The sequence below is a fragment of the Apodemus sylvaticus genome, chromosome 8, assembly GCF_947179515.1.
Source record: "Apodemus sylvaticus chromosome 8, mApoSyl1.1, whole genome shotgun sequence".
NCBI classification, from domain to species: domain Eukaryota; kingdom Metazoa; phylum Chordata; class Mammalia; order Rodentia; family Muridae; genus Apodemus; species Apodemus sylvaticus.
The window spans coordinates 74303121-74321647 of NC_067479.1; the positions used below are offsets into that span (position 1 = coordinate 74303121).

General features: G+C 42.5%; 2 gene segments (V, D, J or C); both read right to left on the reverse strand.

Annotated features, from left to right (window-relative positions):
* Window positions 1-1400: 1400 nt before the first annotated feature.
* Window positions 1401-2179, reverse strand: LOC127690726 (T cell receptor alpha variable 23/delta variable 6-like). The segment is given in 2 exon segments: window positions 1401-1831; window positions 1971-2179. Coding segments are annotated over 2 exon segments (483 nt in total).
* A 7043-nt stretch (window positions 2180-9222) lies between these two features.
* Window positions 9223-9875, reverse strand: LOC127690728 (T cell receptor alpha variable 22-like). The segment is given in 2 exon segments: window positions 9223-9557; window positions 9738-9875. Coding segments are annotated over 2 exon segments (387 nt in total).
* Between the last annotated feature and the right edge of the window lie 8652 nt (window positions 9876-18527).

Here is an 18527-nt window from a genome sequence, read left to right on the forward strand (position 1 = left end):
TCATTTATCCACAGAAAATCTGCTCAATAATGCGGACTGATGCTCAGGAATTGTTATATTGATCTAATAATGACAGAAAAGGCATAACATCAATAAGAATCAATCCTGTGGTGAGATTTCTGAAAGTTTTGCAATTGAAAATTATCCATCTCAGGAATGCAATATGGTGTGTCATCTCCAGAAGGTCATTTGTATGTTTTAGCCTTTCCTAAATGGCTCCTGACAGATAAACACTACTGAGGATGTTTGAAAAAAAACACTTATAGGTATTTATTATTTTGTGTTTACCTAGAGTTACTTTACACATATATTTTTAATGAAGCTATTCCATGTGGGCTGGCCATAACTACATCATCCAACAAGAAACCAAGTGCCAGGCATGAGAAACCTCTTCTGATATGCTGATCATGGAAATCAAGAGGGTCTTGGAAGAGTGCTGTCTATTGCCATTGGCCTTGGATGCCAGAAACTAAAGGTAAGTCCCTACTGAGATGTCACACATATTTGACACAGGACATGGAAGATTTAAACTGGATCTGACCTGAAAGCCTCATCACTGACCACTAACTTTAAGAATATCAGAAGGTACAAGCTGCCAAAGGGGAAGAGCAATCAATAGTCCTGTCTTGATGTGATGCTTATAAATCACAATGCACAGCCCTGTGTGGTACAATAGTGGCACTCATAACTTGATGGAAACAAACACATCCCTGATTGGACTTAAAGCTCACTAAGGAAGAGGAAAATGAGAGGTCCTTTTGCAGTTCTGTGCATAGTCATGAAGACTGCAGCTGATTCTATTAGAAAAAAATATATTCAAAATTGTATTTTGTTTATTTTGATATACAATATGAGGTCACTTCTTTAGTGAAGGTTATGTATTTTCCTTATATGAGTAAACTGAATTCTTTTTTCCTCAAAGATGTCAATTGTACTGTAGACACACCTGCATCCTTGTGAAGGCCTCGTGGTTTACATGCATTTCTTGAAGGTAGGTGAGGATTTGAGAGGCAAAACAAGAGAAAGTGGAAGAGGTCAGTGGTCATGTAAACCACTGCTTCCCTTGTCATCAGGGGAAATTAAGGTAAAAGAAAATTCTATGTGGTTTCTATCCCAGAAGCCAAGGTCAAATCTCCTGACTGTGGGTTGTAACATTCACACATTAACATTATTGACAGTAGAGTAGGTAGATGGGACCTTTATAATTTAGAGCTGGTACAAACCAACCACACAGAACTATTTGTTCAGCCTCTCAGAAGAGCAATTCATCCAAACTAGTTAAACACACGGAAAATTCCAGCTGTTTCTGAGGAACAAAGGGAGACTGGAAAAAAGCAAGTGGTGACATTAGCTTGGATTGTCACCATCTTGAATGAGTCTCATCCTTATATCCACTATTTCTACAAATGAAAATTCCTCTGTATCTCTGCCAGTCTTAGTCCCACAGCAGGGCTCTGCTGGAGCCTCAGCTGCAGGTTTGGGTATGGGCTGCAGGTGTCTGGAGAGCACTGTGCACTTGCTGCACAGAAGTAGGTGGCTGAGTCTCCAGGCTGAGAGTCTGCGATGTGCAAGGAGAGCTTTCTCTCACTTTTATTGAAGAAGATTGTGAATCGTCCATCTTCCTTTTTATTGGATACTGATCGTATGGCTGTCAGGAATGCAAGGCCTTCTCTAGTACCATGGTACCGCCTGTACCATGGGAAGTAGTCAAAATTGCTGTTCTCATAACTGCAGTTCAGAACTGTGGTTCCTCCTTCCCAGACTGTCAGAGACTGGGGACTTTGTCTCACCTGATGCTGCTCACGTCCCTCCTTCTGCTGGCCACTCACCCCTGTGTAGAGAAATAACAACTGTTGTTAAGTTCCTAGAAATGTACTTGCTGCTTAGATATCATGACTTCGCCCTGTGCCCCAAGTCTCTCATGCCTCCCCATTAATCCCACATACTCAGGTTTCTCCTCCATGACTTACCTACCAGGTGAAAACCTAGGAGTAAAAACGATGCTGTCAGGATCTTGCCCATTCCTCCTAGGCTGAAGCTTGGGGGTACTCAGGTGGCCTTTTACCCCCAGAACACTGACTCCAACTTCACATGTGCCTCAGTTCTTTCAGCAGGCTCCACCCTTCACAGACACTTTGTCTGAAGCTCTTTCTGACATAGGAAGTACTTCCTGTTCTGTTCAAACTTAGCATTGCTCAAAGCAGAGTCCTGAGCATCAGAAACTCTGTCATTATAGTTCTGCCATCATATGTTATTGGTAAAATTTTGTGTTGGTATAGTCACCAAGTATAACTGTGTGGAATCTCTGAAAGAAAGAAATAGAGGAAAGAAAGGAAGGAAGGAAGGAAGGAATGAAGGAACGAAGGAAAGAGGAAGAGAAGGAGGGAGGGGAGAGAGGGAGGGAGGGAGGGGAGGGAGGGAGGGAGAAAAAAAGGAAGGATCAATGACCTAGCTAATCTAATGCCATTTACAAACATTTATCTAGGGGAACTGAGGTCATCATATAAGAGAGTCAACACATAAGCACACACCTGTGTATGTATTTTTATTACAGCACCATTTGCTGTTACCAAGATGTAGATCCAACCAAGTCAGACAATGAATGTGCAAATTGTTATATCTGAAACAGCAGAGTAATAGTCAGCCAGAAGGAAATACGAACTTATGCCATCTGGAGAAAAATGAGTGTTATTGAAGGACATGATGTTAAAAGCAAAACAAAACAGACATGTAGAGGCACACAACACATATGTGTTCTGAGGGGTAAAAGAAATAAGAGAAAAATGAAAGTAAAGGTGATCTGAAAATAGAAGTTAGACAAATGAGGACAAAGAGGATATTTCTGACACAAACTGGAAGAATAAATGGTTTAAAACAAATATCAATGGTGGGGGATTTCTGACACTACATTGAATAAGGGTTGATTTAAAACAAATGAACTATTTAGTTCTGAAATTTCTTTGGTTCATCCAGCCTTTTAGATGGTTCCAGATGGGATTTCAGTTAAGCAGATACTGGACAACAAAGCCTTCACCTAGCTTTCTTTGGACTAACCATTTTTTCTAATTTCCTCCCCCAAGGAATTCTTTGCTCCAATTCAGCAGGAAGCAATCATAAGAAGATCGTCATCCCAATACCTTAAGTTGCATTGTCTGGTTTTAGTTACATTATAAAGTATACATATATTGTCACTTTAAAAGATAATATACAACTGGAACACCCAAAACATAATCCACACATCAAATGAGATACAAGAAGAAAGCAGAAGTGGTCCCTGGTTCTGGAAAGACTCAATGAAACAGTATTTGGCAAAACCAGAACGGGGAACTGGGAAGGGGTGGGAGGGAGGACAGGGGAAGAGAAGGGGGCTTACGGGACTTTCGGGGAGTGGGGGGGGGGCTAGAAAAGGGGAAATCATTTGAAATGTAAATAAATTATATCGGAAAAAAACTAAATTTAAAAAAAAAAAGATAATATACAAATAATTATAGTTCTGGACAGGGAGGAACTAAATAGAGAGCTTAGACTTGGGGATTGGTTTTTAATTAATTAATTTATATTTACACTCCATATTTCATTTCCCCCACCACGTCCACCCTTCGACTGTTCCACATCCCATACCTCCTCCCCATGCCCTTGTCTCCACGTGGATATCCTCACTCCCCACCCCATCTGACCTCTGAACTCCCTGGGGTCTCCAGTCTCTTGAGGGTTAGGTGGATCATCTCTGAATGAACACAGACCCAGCAGTCCTCTACTAAATGTGTGTTGGTGGCCTCATAGCAGCTGTTGTAGGCTGCCTGTTTGGTGGTCCCATAATTTAGAGATCTCATGGGTCCAAGTTAATTGGGATGGCTGGTTCTCCTACAGGATCACCCTTCTCCTCAGCTTCTTTCAGCCTTCCCTAATTCAACAACAGCGGTCAGCTGCTTCTGTCTTTGGCTGGCTGCATCTCTCTGTATCTGACTCTTTCAGCTGTTTGCTGGGTCTTCTGAATTGTGGTCAGGAGCATGTGTTGCACTATGTTCATAGCAGCCTTATTTGTGATAGCCAGAAGCTGGAAATAGCCTAGATATCCCACGAGAGAAGAATGGACACAGAAAATGTGGTTCCTTTAAACAATGGAATGCTACTCAGCTATTAAGAACTAAGCCAGTAGTCTGACAGTAGGTAGAGGGAACTTATAGAGGCCACCTCCAGCAAGAAGACAGGGCATCAAATGAGGATGATGGGGGGCATTTCACAGTCACAACTCTGACCCATAATTGTCCGGTCTGAAAGAATTACAGGGATGGAAATGAGTAGTCCAGGACTATCTGGTTATGGAGAGGTAAGTGGGGAGGAGCATTCCTGGTTGTTGCCAGGTAACTCTAGGTGTGGAGTTCAGACAGAACACCAACAGCAGGAGCCTAGAAGACAAGGTATGTGCTACAAAATGGCAGGGATGAAGAACTGACCCAAGCCTTGAAGGAGCCTAGAAGATCATGAGTTGGGTCCCAGACATTGGGCAGTGGGGTCTGATTTTGCTTTTGATTGTCACTGTGCCCTGATATTTTTTTCCTCTTGAATTAAGAAGGTATTTTAGTGGAGTCCACAGTAAAGAGATTTTGAATTCTTAAAAGACCTTGCATTTTAAAAGATATTGGAAATTTTAAAGGATTGAGCCTTTAATATGCAAGACTGAGGGACTTTCATGGTTATTTAGATCATGGGAATGAATAAAAAGTAGGGATGAGGTTTTTTTTTATTCGATATATTTTTATTTACATTTCAAATGATTTCCCCTTTTCTGGCTCCCCACTCCCTGAAAGTCCCATAAGCCCTCTTCCCTTCCCTTGTTCCCCCATCCACCCCTTCCCACTTCCCTGTTCTGGTATTGCCCTATACTGCAACACTGAGTCTTATGGATGAGGTTTAATAGTGATGTGTTTGTCTGTCAAGTTGACAAGGGGTCAATTTATACTGGTAGGTTTTGTGTGTCAACTTGACACAAGCTGGAGTTACCACAGAGAAAGGAGCTACTTTTGAGAAAATGCCTCCATGAGATCCAGCTATAAGGCATGAGGAAAAGCTTTAATTGAACAAAATGGAGGGAATGTAATGGATTGGCCTGATGCTGCCTGTATTCTAATGTTAATTTTGGGTTCTCAAGACTGGTTGTCCCAGAGATGAAGGAGTCTACATGCAGATGCTGACTGACCCTTCCTCCACGTTAGTTTTAACTGGTAAATAAAGACCCCAACAGTCAGTGGCTAGGAAGAAAAGACATAGGTGGGGTTTGGGTTTCACCTGCTTGGGGTCAGAGGAGGATCATGAGGAGGAAGAAGAATGCAGGAAAAGGAAAGACAAGCTTCCGTGGGTCAGGAGTCAAGAGAACTTGACCCTCTGGGCTGGCCAAATGGGCTTAAGAGCAGTTCAGATGGAACAGGGTAATAAGTCCTTCCTGCCCCAGCCTACACCACAAGATGCCCCCACAGGAGCTGTCAAAATGGCTACACCATAACACCTCAGCTGCAGCTATCACAGGAGCTGTCCACAGTGACATATCTTCTTTCCTGCCTCACCCTATGACCTTCTTGAAATATCACTGCAGCTGTCCTCCTGTCCAGAGTACTAGCACCTCTTCTCCAACCCCATCCAGTAACCCACAGAAATGGCACTTCAGCCAAAGCCTTCTGAGGTGAAGAAGAACTTCCCATCTTAACCCATGGGTCTGATGCAGGGAAAGGGTGGGGGTTGGGGGGTAAACAAAAACCACCAATCTGCAGGCAGGAAAAATGCACCAGCAAAAGCAAGAGCTACCTCAGCAAAAGCAAGAACAAAAACAAAAAACAAACAAACAAACAAAAAACCCACACCAATTTCTGAGTTCCCCAAGCTCATGAATTGAAATCCCAACAATCTTGAATCTGGAAATCTCTGACCCAGAAAGCTCTGTCCCGAAGAAATCCTATATAAGACCTGCCCTTTGTCCAGTTCCCTGCTGTCTGCTCTTGTGAGCAGAGGCAGCCACTCCTGAATTTGACCTTCTATGCCCTGGACCCTTCAATAAATATCTTTTCTGAGTTTTTCTGTCTCTTCGGAAGAAGTCAAGAAACAATGAAGAGAAAAAGGGAAGAAGGGAAGAAGTGGAGCAGGGCTGAGGCTCCTGAGCTCCTCGTCTCAGGCATGGACGCCCTCCCCTGTGAGCTGCAATGGCTCTTCTTAGGAGACTTCTTCCCAGAGCTGTGTTGTTCCTGAGCTCTCATGCCTCAGGACGCCCTTCCCTTGTGACACTGTTACACCCCGGAGATGTGTGCTTTCCGGGCTCCCATGTATCTGGATTTCCTTCCATTGGGAACCTTATCCCTTCAGAGCTCTGTGGGTCCTGGGCTTCTAAGTCCCAGATTACCCCTCAATCTGAGCAGAAATACAGCTCTAGCCTTGAAGGATAGCAAACATCTTCATGGTGTTCACTTACAAATTCCTATCTGTCAACATTATGGGCCCAGAATAAACAGATATAATATAGATAAATAGCTATATAGATGAATGAATTTGATCTATAATTAAACTTAGACAACATAGAAAACAATTCTTTAATTATTTTAAATAATTTTAAATCCTAGTTGACTGAGAAGTATGTAGAAGACACAGAGCCTTCAGCTGCTCTGAAGCAGCACTGCCCTCCTGTGGCCACATAGGAAGATCTTCACTCAACATTTTCCTGATCTTATGGCCTGGGCCTTTAGGAAATGCATTAAATACTTCTCTGGGGTCAATATTTTTGAGATGAAGAGAGATTTTGTCTATGAGGAGGTCAGCTATAGGATGATTTTCTTTCCTTCCCTTCCAGCTTTTTCTCCATGCACCATCATGAATCTCATCTTTCTTTTTCTTTTTCTTTTTTTTAATGGTTTTTTACTTTGGATATTTTCTTTATTTACATTTCAAATGTTATCTCTTTTCCTTCTACCCCCTCCCCCCCCGAAAGCCATCCTCCCTCCCCCTGCTTCCATGAGTGTGTTCCTCCACCCACCCCACTCCCACCTTCCCACCCTCAGTTCCCCTACACTGGGGTATCTATTAAGCCTTCATCGGACCAAGAACCTCTCCTCCCACTGATGCTTGACAAAGCTGTCCTCTGCTACATATGTGGCTGGAGCCATGTGTACTCCTTGGTTAATGGCTTATTCCCGGGAAACTTTGTGTGTGGGGGGGGGGTGGGGGGGAGCTGGTTGGTTGATATTGTTCTTCTTCCTATGAGGATGCAAACCGGTTCAGTTACTTAAGTCCTTTTTCTAACTCCTCCACTGGGGACCCCACACTTTGTCCAATGGTTGCCTGTGAGCATCTGCCTCTGCATATGTAAGCCTCTGGCAAGGGCACTCAAGAGACAGCCATATCAGGCTCCTTTCAGTAAGCATTTCTTGGCATCGACATCTTGCCTAAAACCACTTCTGAAAAATGAGGGAAGCCACACATAAATAAAAAAATGAGAATGTTCACTACTTACAATAGAACTTCATATAATAAGCAAATAGCTGTATATGACATGAGTTATACTTTTTGACCTTTTATTTAGACCACTTGTTCACAAACATTCTTTTTAACTAAAATATTTATATTTTTTGAGATTATAATATAATCACATAAATCCATCCTCCTTGTCATCTATCAAAACCTTTCATATATTTCTTCATCCTGGCTTTGAAAATTATGGCCTCTTCTTTCATTAATCATTGTTATATATGTACGCATATGCATATTTATTCCTAAATATATAAATACAGCCAGTTCAATCTAGATAATGTTACTTGTATGTATGTTTTCAGGACTGACCAATCAGTAGGGGACAACAAAGTGGGGTGCTCATCTCAGGGAAATACTGTTTCTCCACCATCAGCATTCTTGGTTTCCAATAGCAATTGTCTAGGAGAGAGACATTTGTGCTTTCCCTATCTGGTTAGCATGTCTGTTGCTGTTGCATTTCAGTTCAAGTTGAGGTGCTATGTTGGTGAGTCTTTATCTGTACAGCTTCCAACATTCCCAGGAGACACAATTACACAGCAACACCCTGATCCTCTGGCTCTTACCATCTTTCCTGCTGTCTTCTTCAGTGTTTCCTGAGCTTGAGCAGGAGCAGGGCTTATACTATAGACACACCCACTGTTACCAGGCTCCACAGCTCTGCATCTTGATTTGTTGTGGTTTTTGGCAATGGCCTCCATCTTCTAATAAAGTCATGGAGATCCTACAACCACCACTTTACTAAACCAAACAACCCCTAACTGCATTCTATTTGTCCTTATTCCATACATGTTCATTAGGAGAGTCTGCTCATTTTGCTCATTATAGAAAGAGTCAATCATTTTCTTTTATTGAGTTGTAAGAACACTTTTTAGATATACTATTTAAAGCTATTTGAAATGTGTATACATAAACAATATGTTTTGAGTACTTTTTCATACTCCCTGGTCAAATTTCTTAAAGATGTTCAGATCTCTACTGAAAAATTTCACAGTAATGGTGAAAGCTAACTCACAATAATGAATTAGAAGATGTAAATTTCACTGTGGCTGCCACCATTCTGTGGGAAAGTGGTCCTGGGTTGTGTAGGGAAGCTAATTAGGGATGGGTCTGTGGGTGAGCTAGCAGCAGCCTTCCTCCATGGTTGGCTTCTGTTTGGATCTCTTGGTTGATTTCCTGCCTCAATCAGGCATCAGTGGTGAACTAGGACTTGGAAGTGAAAGCTAAATAATTCTGATCACATTATAAGTTGCTTTTCCTCAGTGTTTTATCACAACAGCAGAACAGAGACTAGAGTTGCCAGTTCTCTGTGCATTCTGCATCTTACCTGGGTCAGCGGTTTTGTTGTTGTGTCAGTTTAATTTCACCTCACTAACCCTGAACTCGTACCAAAGCAGTTCTACCTGAAAGCCTGCCTTTGCCTTCCATTCCTTTTTCTGCGTAGCATTTATGATATCTGCACACTGTGGCTTAAATGATCACATTGATTGTATCCTCCCATTAGCTTCTCTACTAGTTCTAAGACACACATTTATGCTTTGAGAGGGTGTGTGTACTGAGCAATGTATGTATTTATGAAGATAAAGACCAATGTCCTGCCCCTAGAAGGCCAAAAGCTCACCTGAGGTTACAACTCTACTAATGCAGGAAAGGGATATTAAACCAGACAGATATTCTTTGGGGCTTCCTGATGTCTTGTTACTGGTGAGGGCCTCACCCACCCAGCTGAAGGTTTGTGTACAGGCTGCAGGTGTGTGGGGAGCGCTGTGGTTCCATAGCACACAGGTAAGTGCCTGAGTCTGTGGTTTGGGAGGAGGAAATGTGCAAAGAGCTGCGACGTTCACTAGTGACTGTGGTGGATGTCAGTCTTCCCTTCTGCTTTGTTCCTGAAGGATTGTAGAACAGGCTGACGAGGCTTCCCCCAGGACGTTGGTAAAACCACTGCATACTGTTCGAAGCTGTGGAAAAGTTACAGTGCAGCTCCGCGTCCTCTCCCTCCTGCAGAACCAAGGACACGGGACTCTGCTGCACTTGCTGCCCTTTTACCCCTGGTTAGAAACAGAGAAAGAGACACAGATGGCCGCCATTGCAGTGTCCACAGAGCCCTGAGCACACCCATGCCCTCTGAGAAGGTGGGAGCTCTGCAGGACTCCTCAGCTGCTCTCCCCACCCCCCATGCACTGAGCCAGATCCTCTCAGGTGCCCTGAATGCTGACAGCCAGACTCACAGCAAACCTGGGTGCACAGAAGCCCCAGCAGAGAGCACAGCAGCCTCTTCATGGTGCTTGTGTGGCTGCTGGAGACAGAAGCAAGTAACCAAGGCCTGGGCTGTGGTGTCAGGGTGGCTGTGGAAGTGTCCCCTCCTCCTCCTGCAACCAGTCAGCTCTGCTCAGGAACCCTGTCTGGCCACACCCTGATGAGTTTCCTCCCAACCTTCAGAGCCTGAAGCTCCTCCCAAAATCAGACCTGCCTAGAGCCTTGCTGGAGAACAGTGAGGAGAGAGGGTCATTCTGAGATGACCCTTGGGTTGTATGGAGTTAGGAAACCATGAGAAAGAGAGGACTACACCATTCCAAGAGATGATGCCTCAGCTGTGTACAGAGCCTGGAAAACTCAGGGAAAAAGAAACAGGTGTGTGTTCTAGCTAAAGACCTTTCATTGGGGCCTCACAGTTGGGTTAGCAGTTAAGGGTACTTTTCTTTCCCAGAGGCCTTAGCTCCCTTGCTAGCATCCACTTCAGTTGACTCACAGCAGCCTGTAACTGCACTCCAGGGGATCAGATGCTATCTTATGTCCTCCTCAGAACATGTACATGGATACCAGGTGTTTACATAGACCTGCACTCATACATGTTACCAAGAAGTCTTCACCTATAAAATGGCTTAAGTGAGATCATTGCAGTAGAAAAAGAACCAGGAACACAAAAAATATATCGAAATTTACTGTTTTCCTAGCTTTGGGATGCATTTTAAAATGTGGGACACTCCTGCAAAAGTCAAGTGATCTTGTAAATGCGGTTGAAAAATATGACCCCATAATAAGGAAGTGCACTGTGGAAAACTAACATAGGAGTGCTGATTCCAGAGTGACAGGGCAGCAGCCCTGGTGTGCTGGTACACATGGTGACTGCAGAAAACACATTGCTGACAAATGCATTTTAAAGTTTTACCATAAATAGAGTGGATGAGAAATGAGATTAGTGATAAAAAACAAAATACAAGAGTGCATAATCTGATCCAAAATAGCTTAAAGCCAACCACATGCCCTCTGAGTCTGTCACTGTCTCAAACAGTAGTAGAACAATGAATGACTTCTACTTTGATTAGAATCCTATAGCATAATTAGGAAATTTTTCCTCTTGGGTAAAAGTGTTGTTTCACAAGAATCAGATCATTCCAATTATAAACAAGTAAATGACAACTAAGATCTATCCCATAGGAATGAAGCACTTCCCACAATTCTACTTTCTCTATACTGTTGTCTTCATAAAACATACCAATTCCCTGAACGTGCCTGAGGCTGGGACCCTGGTCTCTTACTCTGTGAGTCTCAGGTTGTGTCCAGCTCTGCACTTGTGACTCAGGGCAGAGGAACACTGAGCTCCCTAGGTCCCATTGTCAGAGGATCCTTAGTTGGAACGATTTTCATCCTTTCTGCCTCAGTCTGAAAGTTCTCCATGCCAGAGACAGGATGATTTCCTGGTGAGAGCTTCAGGAGGCACTGCAGATGCAGGCGAGGGTGTCACACATGCAGGGAAGGACCCTGAGGGACAAGGGATTAGCAGCTGCCTCTCAGCTCCAGAGCAGCTGCTGCACATGCGCAGATGCCACCATCCAGCTGGGCACCCTGCCTCTGCATCCCCCCTGTTGCATCAGTGCTGTGTGGGGACCCAGCCACAGGAGGGTCTCTGCTCAGAGAGAAGCCACACACTCGTCTGTCTTTCTGTGAAGATGTACTAAAGCAGAGTGACACGAAGCTCTCCAAACTTTATTACACACAGCAGGGTCACCAAGGTGAGCAGAAGGCAGCTCACTCCTTTCTGGGTGATTTCCAGGAAGCAAATAAAGCCTGAAGTGTAGGAAAGGTAGACAGGGCTTGCTCTGGGCTTAAGGAGATTTAGAAACTTTCATTCTAAGATCATTGGAGAGACAATGAGGAAGAAACACTTTCTTTTTTGCTTGGCCTGTGTCTGCCATCTGTGTAAAATATGTACTGTCAGAACACATACTGAGGCAGTGGAAAAGGTTTTAAAAAACAATTTAATAAATTCATATAAGAACATAATGTATTCTGACCAGATCCATCACCACCCTGCTCCTGCTACAACTCCTCTCGGAACTCACTCTATACCACTCCCCCTAACAAGACCAGGAATCTGAAAAATAGGGCATTAGGGGAAAAAGAAAGCTTAAGAGTACAAGATAGGACAGTAAAACGCAGAAAGTATAATGTCAAAGGGGGTGTGAAGAGAGCTGTGTTTGCGGAGAGCAGAGCAGGACCGCAGGGGAGGGCTAAGACAGAGGTTTGTGTGAGCTCATTCTCATCAATGAGAAAGCCATTCAGTTTTTAGAAAGCATCATTTGGAGGCCCAGTAGAGAAATGAGAAGTTCACAGTAACAACGAACCTCTCACTGTCACTGCAGCCTTCCAGGGGTGAATCCCAAAGGCTCCTGATCATGCGCAGAGGAAGGCTTGTGCTTTCTAAGTGTCAAAACTTGTGAGCTTTTAAAGGGAAGAATATACAGCTATGAACTGGAATGGAGAAAATATTTTAGAGTGATAAAATTACAGCATCTTTACACATTGCAAAATAATAGCCAGAATCATAGAATTTAGACACTGAGTAGTTACTGGAGTTCTACACAATGCCACCAAAATGCCTGGGGAAAAGATGTGATCGATGTTGCTGGGAATACAGATGTATTACAATATGAAGAGTGAACTAAGAAGTATAGTTTTGAATAAACATTGTGAAAGTGCATTAAAAAAACCAAAACCAAACAACAATAACAACAACAAAAACAAAACCACCACAGACACTCTCCATTCCAATGAACTCAAATTCACATGCAACAGAAAGCAAGTAGATGAGAGCTTCCACCACTTGTTCAGTCCATTGGCTTTTCTTATAAAATATGACATAATTCAGGAGTATCACCTGCTATATTCTATCTACGCCCTGACACAGGAGGAGATTATGCAGTGGGTGGACACCAGGGGGCAGGAGTTATGAGCCTCATCTTCCAGTTCTAGTACAACAAGTCTTACAGTCTGACCCTAGTAGGTATTCTTAGGGTTAACCTCTCCCAATAATTCTCTCTCTCTCTCTCTCTCTCTCTCTCTCTCTCTCCTATGTATGTCTCTCTGTGTGTGTGTGTGTGTGTGTGTGTGTGTGTGTGTGTTTGTGTGTGTGTGTATCTATTATCATCTATTATCAATCAAAATGAGGTCATTGAGAACCTTAACAGGCCCATTCTGTGAGAAAGGCAGGACACAAAGGGCAGAACCCTCCTCAGGCAGCTCAGAGTGCACAGTGTGGTAGCAGTGAACAGTGAGGGCAAAAAAGCATATTGGAAGCAGGGAGGGAGAGGAGGTCCAGACTCCAACACCAGACACTGGAAACAAACCAACCTGATTTGAGTTAAGGAACCAGGAAGCAGGTACTCACAATGTAAAGCAGTGTTAGCCAAAGGCTGAGAAATCATGATGGCAGCTCCTATGTGCACAATGAACAGACCATAGATCACACGAATATAACCAACCCAGCCATGCATCCTAGCCTCATTTGAAACGTGTTTATGGCCACTTCATTATAACGTGGTGAATGAACATCGTAATTGAGGGGTACTTGGTGAAGAACAGTCTTCAAAGTGTTTTACTTTTAAAACACAATTTAAAACTCAGCATCACGTCTCCATACCTGTTCTCTTCTTACACCTGGAGTCTGTTGTCGAGGGGACTCCAGAGCCTGTGCTTCATTAACCCACATTAAATATTCTTCCATTCCAATTTGTGTCCCTTTGACCTCCTTATGTTGTCTAATTGCCCAAGCTAGTACCTCAAGTACAATATTGAAAAGATAAGGAGATAGGGGGCAGCCATGTCTAGTCCCTGATTTTAGTGGGATTGCTTCAAGTTTCTTACCATTTAGTTTGATAGTTAAACTATCATTATTTGCAGATGACATGATAGTCTACCTAAGTGATCCAAAAAACTCCACTAGAGAACTCCTACAGCTGATAAACAACTTCAACAAAGTGGCAGGTTATAAAATCAACTCAAGCAAATCAGTAGCCTTCCTACACTCAAAGGATAAGCAGGCTGAGAAAGAAATTAGGGAAATGACCCCCTTCACAATAGCCACAAACAGTATAAAGTACCTTGGGGTAACTCTTACCAAACATGTGAAAGATCTGTATGACAAGAACTTCAAGACTATGAAGAAGGAAATGGAGGAAAACCTCAAAAAATGGAAAAACCTCCCATGCTCATGGATCGGCAGGATTAATATAGTTAAAATGACCATTTTGCCAAAAGCTGTCCCTTCCCCCACAACATTGAGCCAGCTGGCAGCCCCCACTCCTCCGATGGTGTTACCTCCAGCCTTTGTTCCTTGGAACAATAAGGCGCTTTCACCTTGACTACCAAAAAGACCTCATGGCAATCTCACCTGGGAGGCAGCAGAGACCCTGCCAGACTGGAAGCAGGCGACCCGCTGAGAATTGGAGCCAAGAAGTTCTCGGCCTGCCTTTTGATGTGACCACCTTCTGGGGGGCTGGGTTATTCCCCTAAGACTATATATCTTGGCATAATAATATTAAAGTCAGTCTTCACCGGCACTGTCACCTTGACTCAGTTTCTCTTTCGCCCCCTCCCCATCACCCCCAGAATTCTCTTCCAGGTAATCCGGGCATGTGGCCACGGGCGGCTACAAAAAGCAATATACAGATTCAACGCAATACCCATCAAAATCCCAAATCAATTATTCACAGAGTTAGAAAGAGCAATCCTCAAATTCATCTGGAATAACAAAAATCCCAGGATAGCTAAAACTATTCTCAACAATAAAAGAAATTCTGGGGGTATCAGGATCCCTGACCTCAAGCAATACTACAGAGCAATAGTGTTAAAAACTGCATGGTATTGGTACGGTGACAGGCAGGCAGATCAATGGAACAGGATTGAAGATCCAGAAATGAACCCACACACCTATGGCCACTTGATCCTCGACAAAGGGGCTGAAAACATCCAATGGAAAAAGATAGCCTTTTCAACAAATGGTGCTGGTTCAACTGGAGGTCAGCATGCAGAAAAATGGGAATTGATCCATCCTTGTCTCCTTGTACTAAGCTCAACTCCAAATGGATCAAGGACCTCCACATAAAGCCAGACACTCTGAAGCTAATAGAAAAGAAACTGGGGAAGACCCTTGAGGACATCGGTACAGGGGAAAGTTTCTGAACAGATCACCAATAGCGTATGCTCTAAGATGAAGAATTGACAAATGGGACCTCATAAAATTACAAAGTTTCTGTAAAGCAAAGGACACCATCAAAAGGACAAATCAGCAACCAACAAATTGGGAAAAGATCTTCACCAACCCTACATCATATAGAGGGCTAATATCCAATATATATAAAGAACTCAAGAAGTTCCAGAAGTTTATTTTGGTTCCAGAAAACCAAATAAACCTATTAAAAAATGGAGTACAGAGTTAAACAACGAATTTTCACCCGAAAAACTTCAGATGGCTGAGAAGCATCTTAAAAAATGCTCAACTTCATTAGTCATTAGGGAAATGCAAATCAAAACAACCCTGAGATTTCACCTTACACCAGTCAGAATGGCTAAGATTAAAAATTCAGGAGACAGCAGGCGTTGGCGAGGATGTGGAGAAAGAGGAACACTCCTCCACTGCTGGTGGGGTTGCAAATTGGTGCAGCCACTCTGGAAATCAGTCTGGCGGTTCCTCCGAAACTGGGCACCTCACTTCCAGAAGATCCTGCTATACCACTCCTGGGCATATACCCAGAAGATTCCCCAGCATGTAATAAGGATACATGTTCCACTATGTTCATAGCAGCCCTATTTATAATTGCCAGAAGCTGGAAAGAACCCAGGTATCCCTCAACAGAAGAGTAGATGCAAAAATGTGGTATATATACACAATGGAGTACTATTAAGCCATTAGAAACAATGAATTCATGAAATTCTTAGGCAAATGGATGGAGCTGGAGAGCATCATACTAAGTGAGGTAACCCAGACTCAAAAGATGAATCATGGTATGCACTCACTAATAATTGGATATTAACCTAGAAAACTGGAATACCCAAAACATAATCCACACATCAAATGAGGTACAAGAAGAACGGAGGAGTGGCCCCTTGTTCTGGAAAGACTCAGTGAAGCAGTATAGGGCAAAACCAGAACAGGGAAGTGGAAAGGTTTGGGTGGGAAAATAGGGAGAGGGAAGGGGGCTCATGGGACTTTCGGGGAGTAGAGGTCTAGAAAAGGGGAAATCATTTTAAATGTAAATAAAAAATATATCGAATAAAAAAATTTAAAAAAATATTCTTCCAGTCACAGCAAAATATTTTGAATAATTTATTGACTATATTGTTCTAAAAAGAAAACCTTACTATAATAATTTCTCACATTAACACTCATATTCTGATTTTACATGCATAAATGCAGCTTTGGAGAAATGAAGAAAATTCATTAAAAAAACAATCTCAGTCCCTGCAGCCTCCACCATCTTCACTCCCGGACAGCCCAGACAGGCAACACCAGGTACAAAGAGATATCCTGAGTTTAACATCGCTCGGGACACTGCCTGCCAGGCTTCTGCCTCCACCCAGGGCCTGGGCAGCTCTACGGGTTGTCTGTGTGCCAGCCCTGTCATGTTTGCCCTGCACAGTGACAAGCACTTGGAAAGGGTTCCTGCAGCCTTTACCATCTTCGCTCCTGGACGGATGAAGTGGGCAGCATCAGGTACACAGAGACGACCAGAGTATAACATTGCTTGGGGCAAGGCACACCAGGGCGCCAAAGGTACCAAAAAGTATGACAGCCCATAAGCAATCTGTGCCAGGGGAAATCCAGTCATCCAGTGCTGCAGAAATACCCTTACAGGCTCACAGGAGATTCAAGCACCAGTGACAACAGGACCAACTAATGCCAGAGATAACCAGATGGCAAAAGGCAAATGTAGGAATGTCACTAACAGAAATCAAGGCAATATGGCAGCATCTTAACCCAATTTCCGAAACAGCAAGTCCTGTATACCCCAACACACCAGAAAAACAAGATTTGGATTTGAAATTACATCTTATGATGCTGTTAGAGGATTACAAGAAGGACATAAAAAAATCTCTTAAAGAAATACAGGAAAACATGAATAAGGTAGAAGCCATTACAAAGAAAACACAAAAATCACTTAAAGAAATTCAGAAGAATATGGGTCAACAGATAAGAGGCCAATAAAGAGGAAATGCAAAAATCACTTAAAGAAATTCAGGAGAACTTGGGTCAACAGGTAGAAGTCATGAAAGAGGAAACACAGAAATATCTTAAAGAATTACAGGAAAACACAAACAAGTGAAGGAACTGAGCAAAACCATCCAGGATCTAAAAACAGAAGTAGAAACAACTAAGAAATCACAAAATGAGGCAACTTTGGAGATAGAAAACCTTGGGAAGAAATCAGGGTCATAGATGCAAATATCAACAACAGAATACAAGAAATAGAAGAAAGAATCTCAGATGCTGAAGATACCATAGAGAGCATGGACTCAACAGTCAAAGAAAATGCAAAATGCAAAAATCCAAACCATCCAGGAAATCCAGGACATAGTGAGAAGACCAAACCTAAGGATTACAGGTATAGATGAGAGTAAAGATTTACAACTTAAAAGGCCAGCAAACTTCCCTAACATAAAGAGAGAGATGCCCATGAATATACAAGAAGCCTACAGAACTCCAAACAGACTGGACCAGAACAGAAATACCTCCTGTCACATAATAATCAAAACAACAAATGTACTAAACAAAGAACGAATATTACAAGCAGTAAGAGAAAAGGCCAAGTAACATATAAAGGAAGACCTATCAGAATTCCACCAGACTTCTCAGCAGAGAGCATGAAAGCTAGAAGATCCTGGGCAGATCTCATACAGACTCTAAGAGAACACAAATGCCAGCCAATATTACTATACCCAGCAAAACTCTCAATCACAATAGATGGAAAAAACAAAATATTCCATGGTAAAACCAGATTTACACAATATCTTTCTACAAACCCAGCCCTACAAAGGATAATATGTAGAAACCGCCAATACAAGGAGGGACACTACACCCTGGAAAAAGCAAGACAGTAACATTCCTCCATCAAACACACACACACACAAAAGAAGATAACCACTCAAGTATAAAAATAACATCAAGAATAACAGGAAGTAATAATCACTATTTCTTAATATCTCTTGATATCAATGGACTCAATTCCCCAATAAAAAGACATAGACTAACAGATTGGATATGTAAACAGGACCCTACATTTTGCTGCGTACAGGAAACACACCTCAGTGTCAAAGGCAAACACTACCTCAGAGTAAAAGTCTGGAAAACAGTTTTAGAAGCAAATGTCCAGGAAACAAGGTGGAGTAGCCATTCTAATATCAGATAAAATTGACTTTCAACCTAAAATCATCAAATGAGAAACAGAAGGACACTTCATACTGGTCAAAAGAAAAATCCAACAAGAACTCTCAATTCTGGACATCTATGCTCTAAATACAAGGGCACACTCATTTGGAAAAGAAACTTTACTAAAGCTCAAAGCACACATTGCACCTAACACAATAATTGTGGCTGACTTCAGCACACTACTTTCTTCAATAGACTGGCCAGGAAAACAGAAACTAAACAGGCACACAGTGAAACTGATTGAAGCTTTGGATCAATTGGATTTAACAAATATATAGAGAACATTTTATCCTAAAGCGAAAGAATATACCTT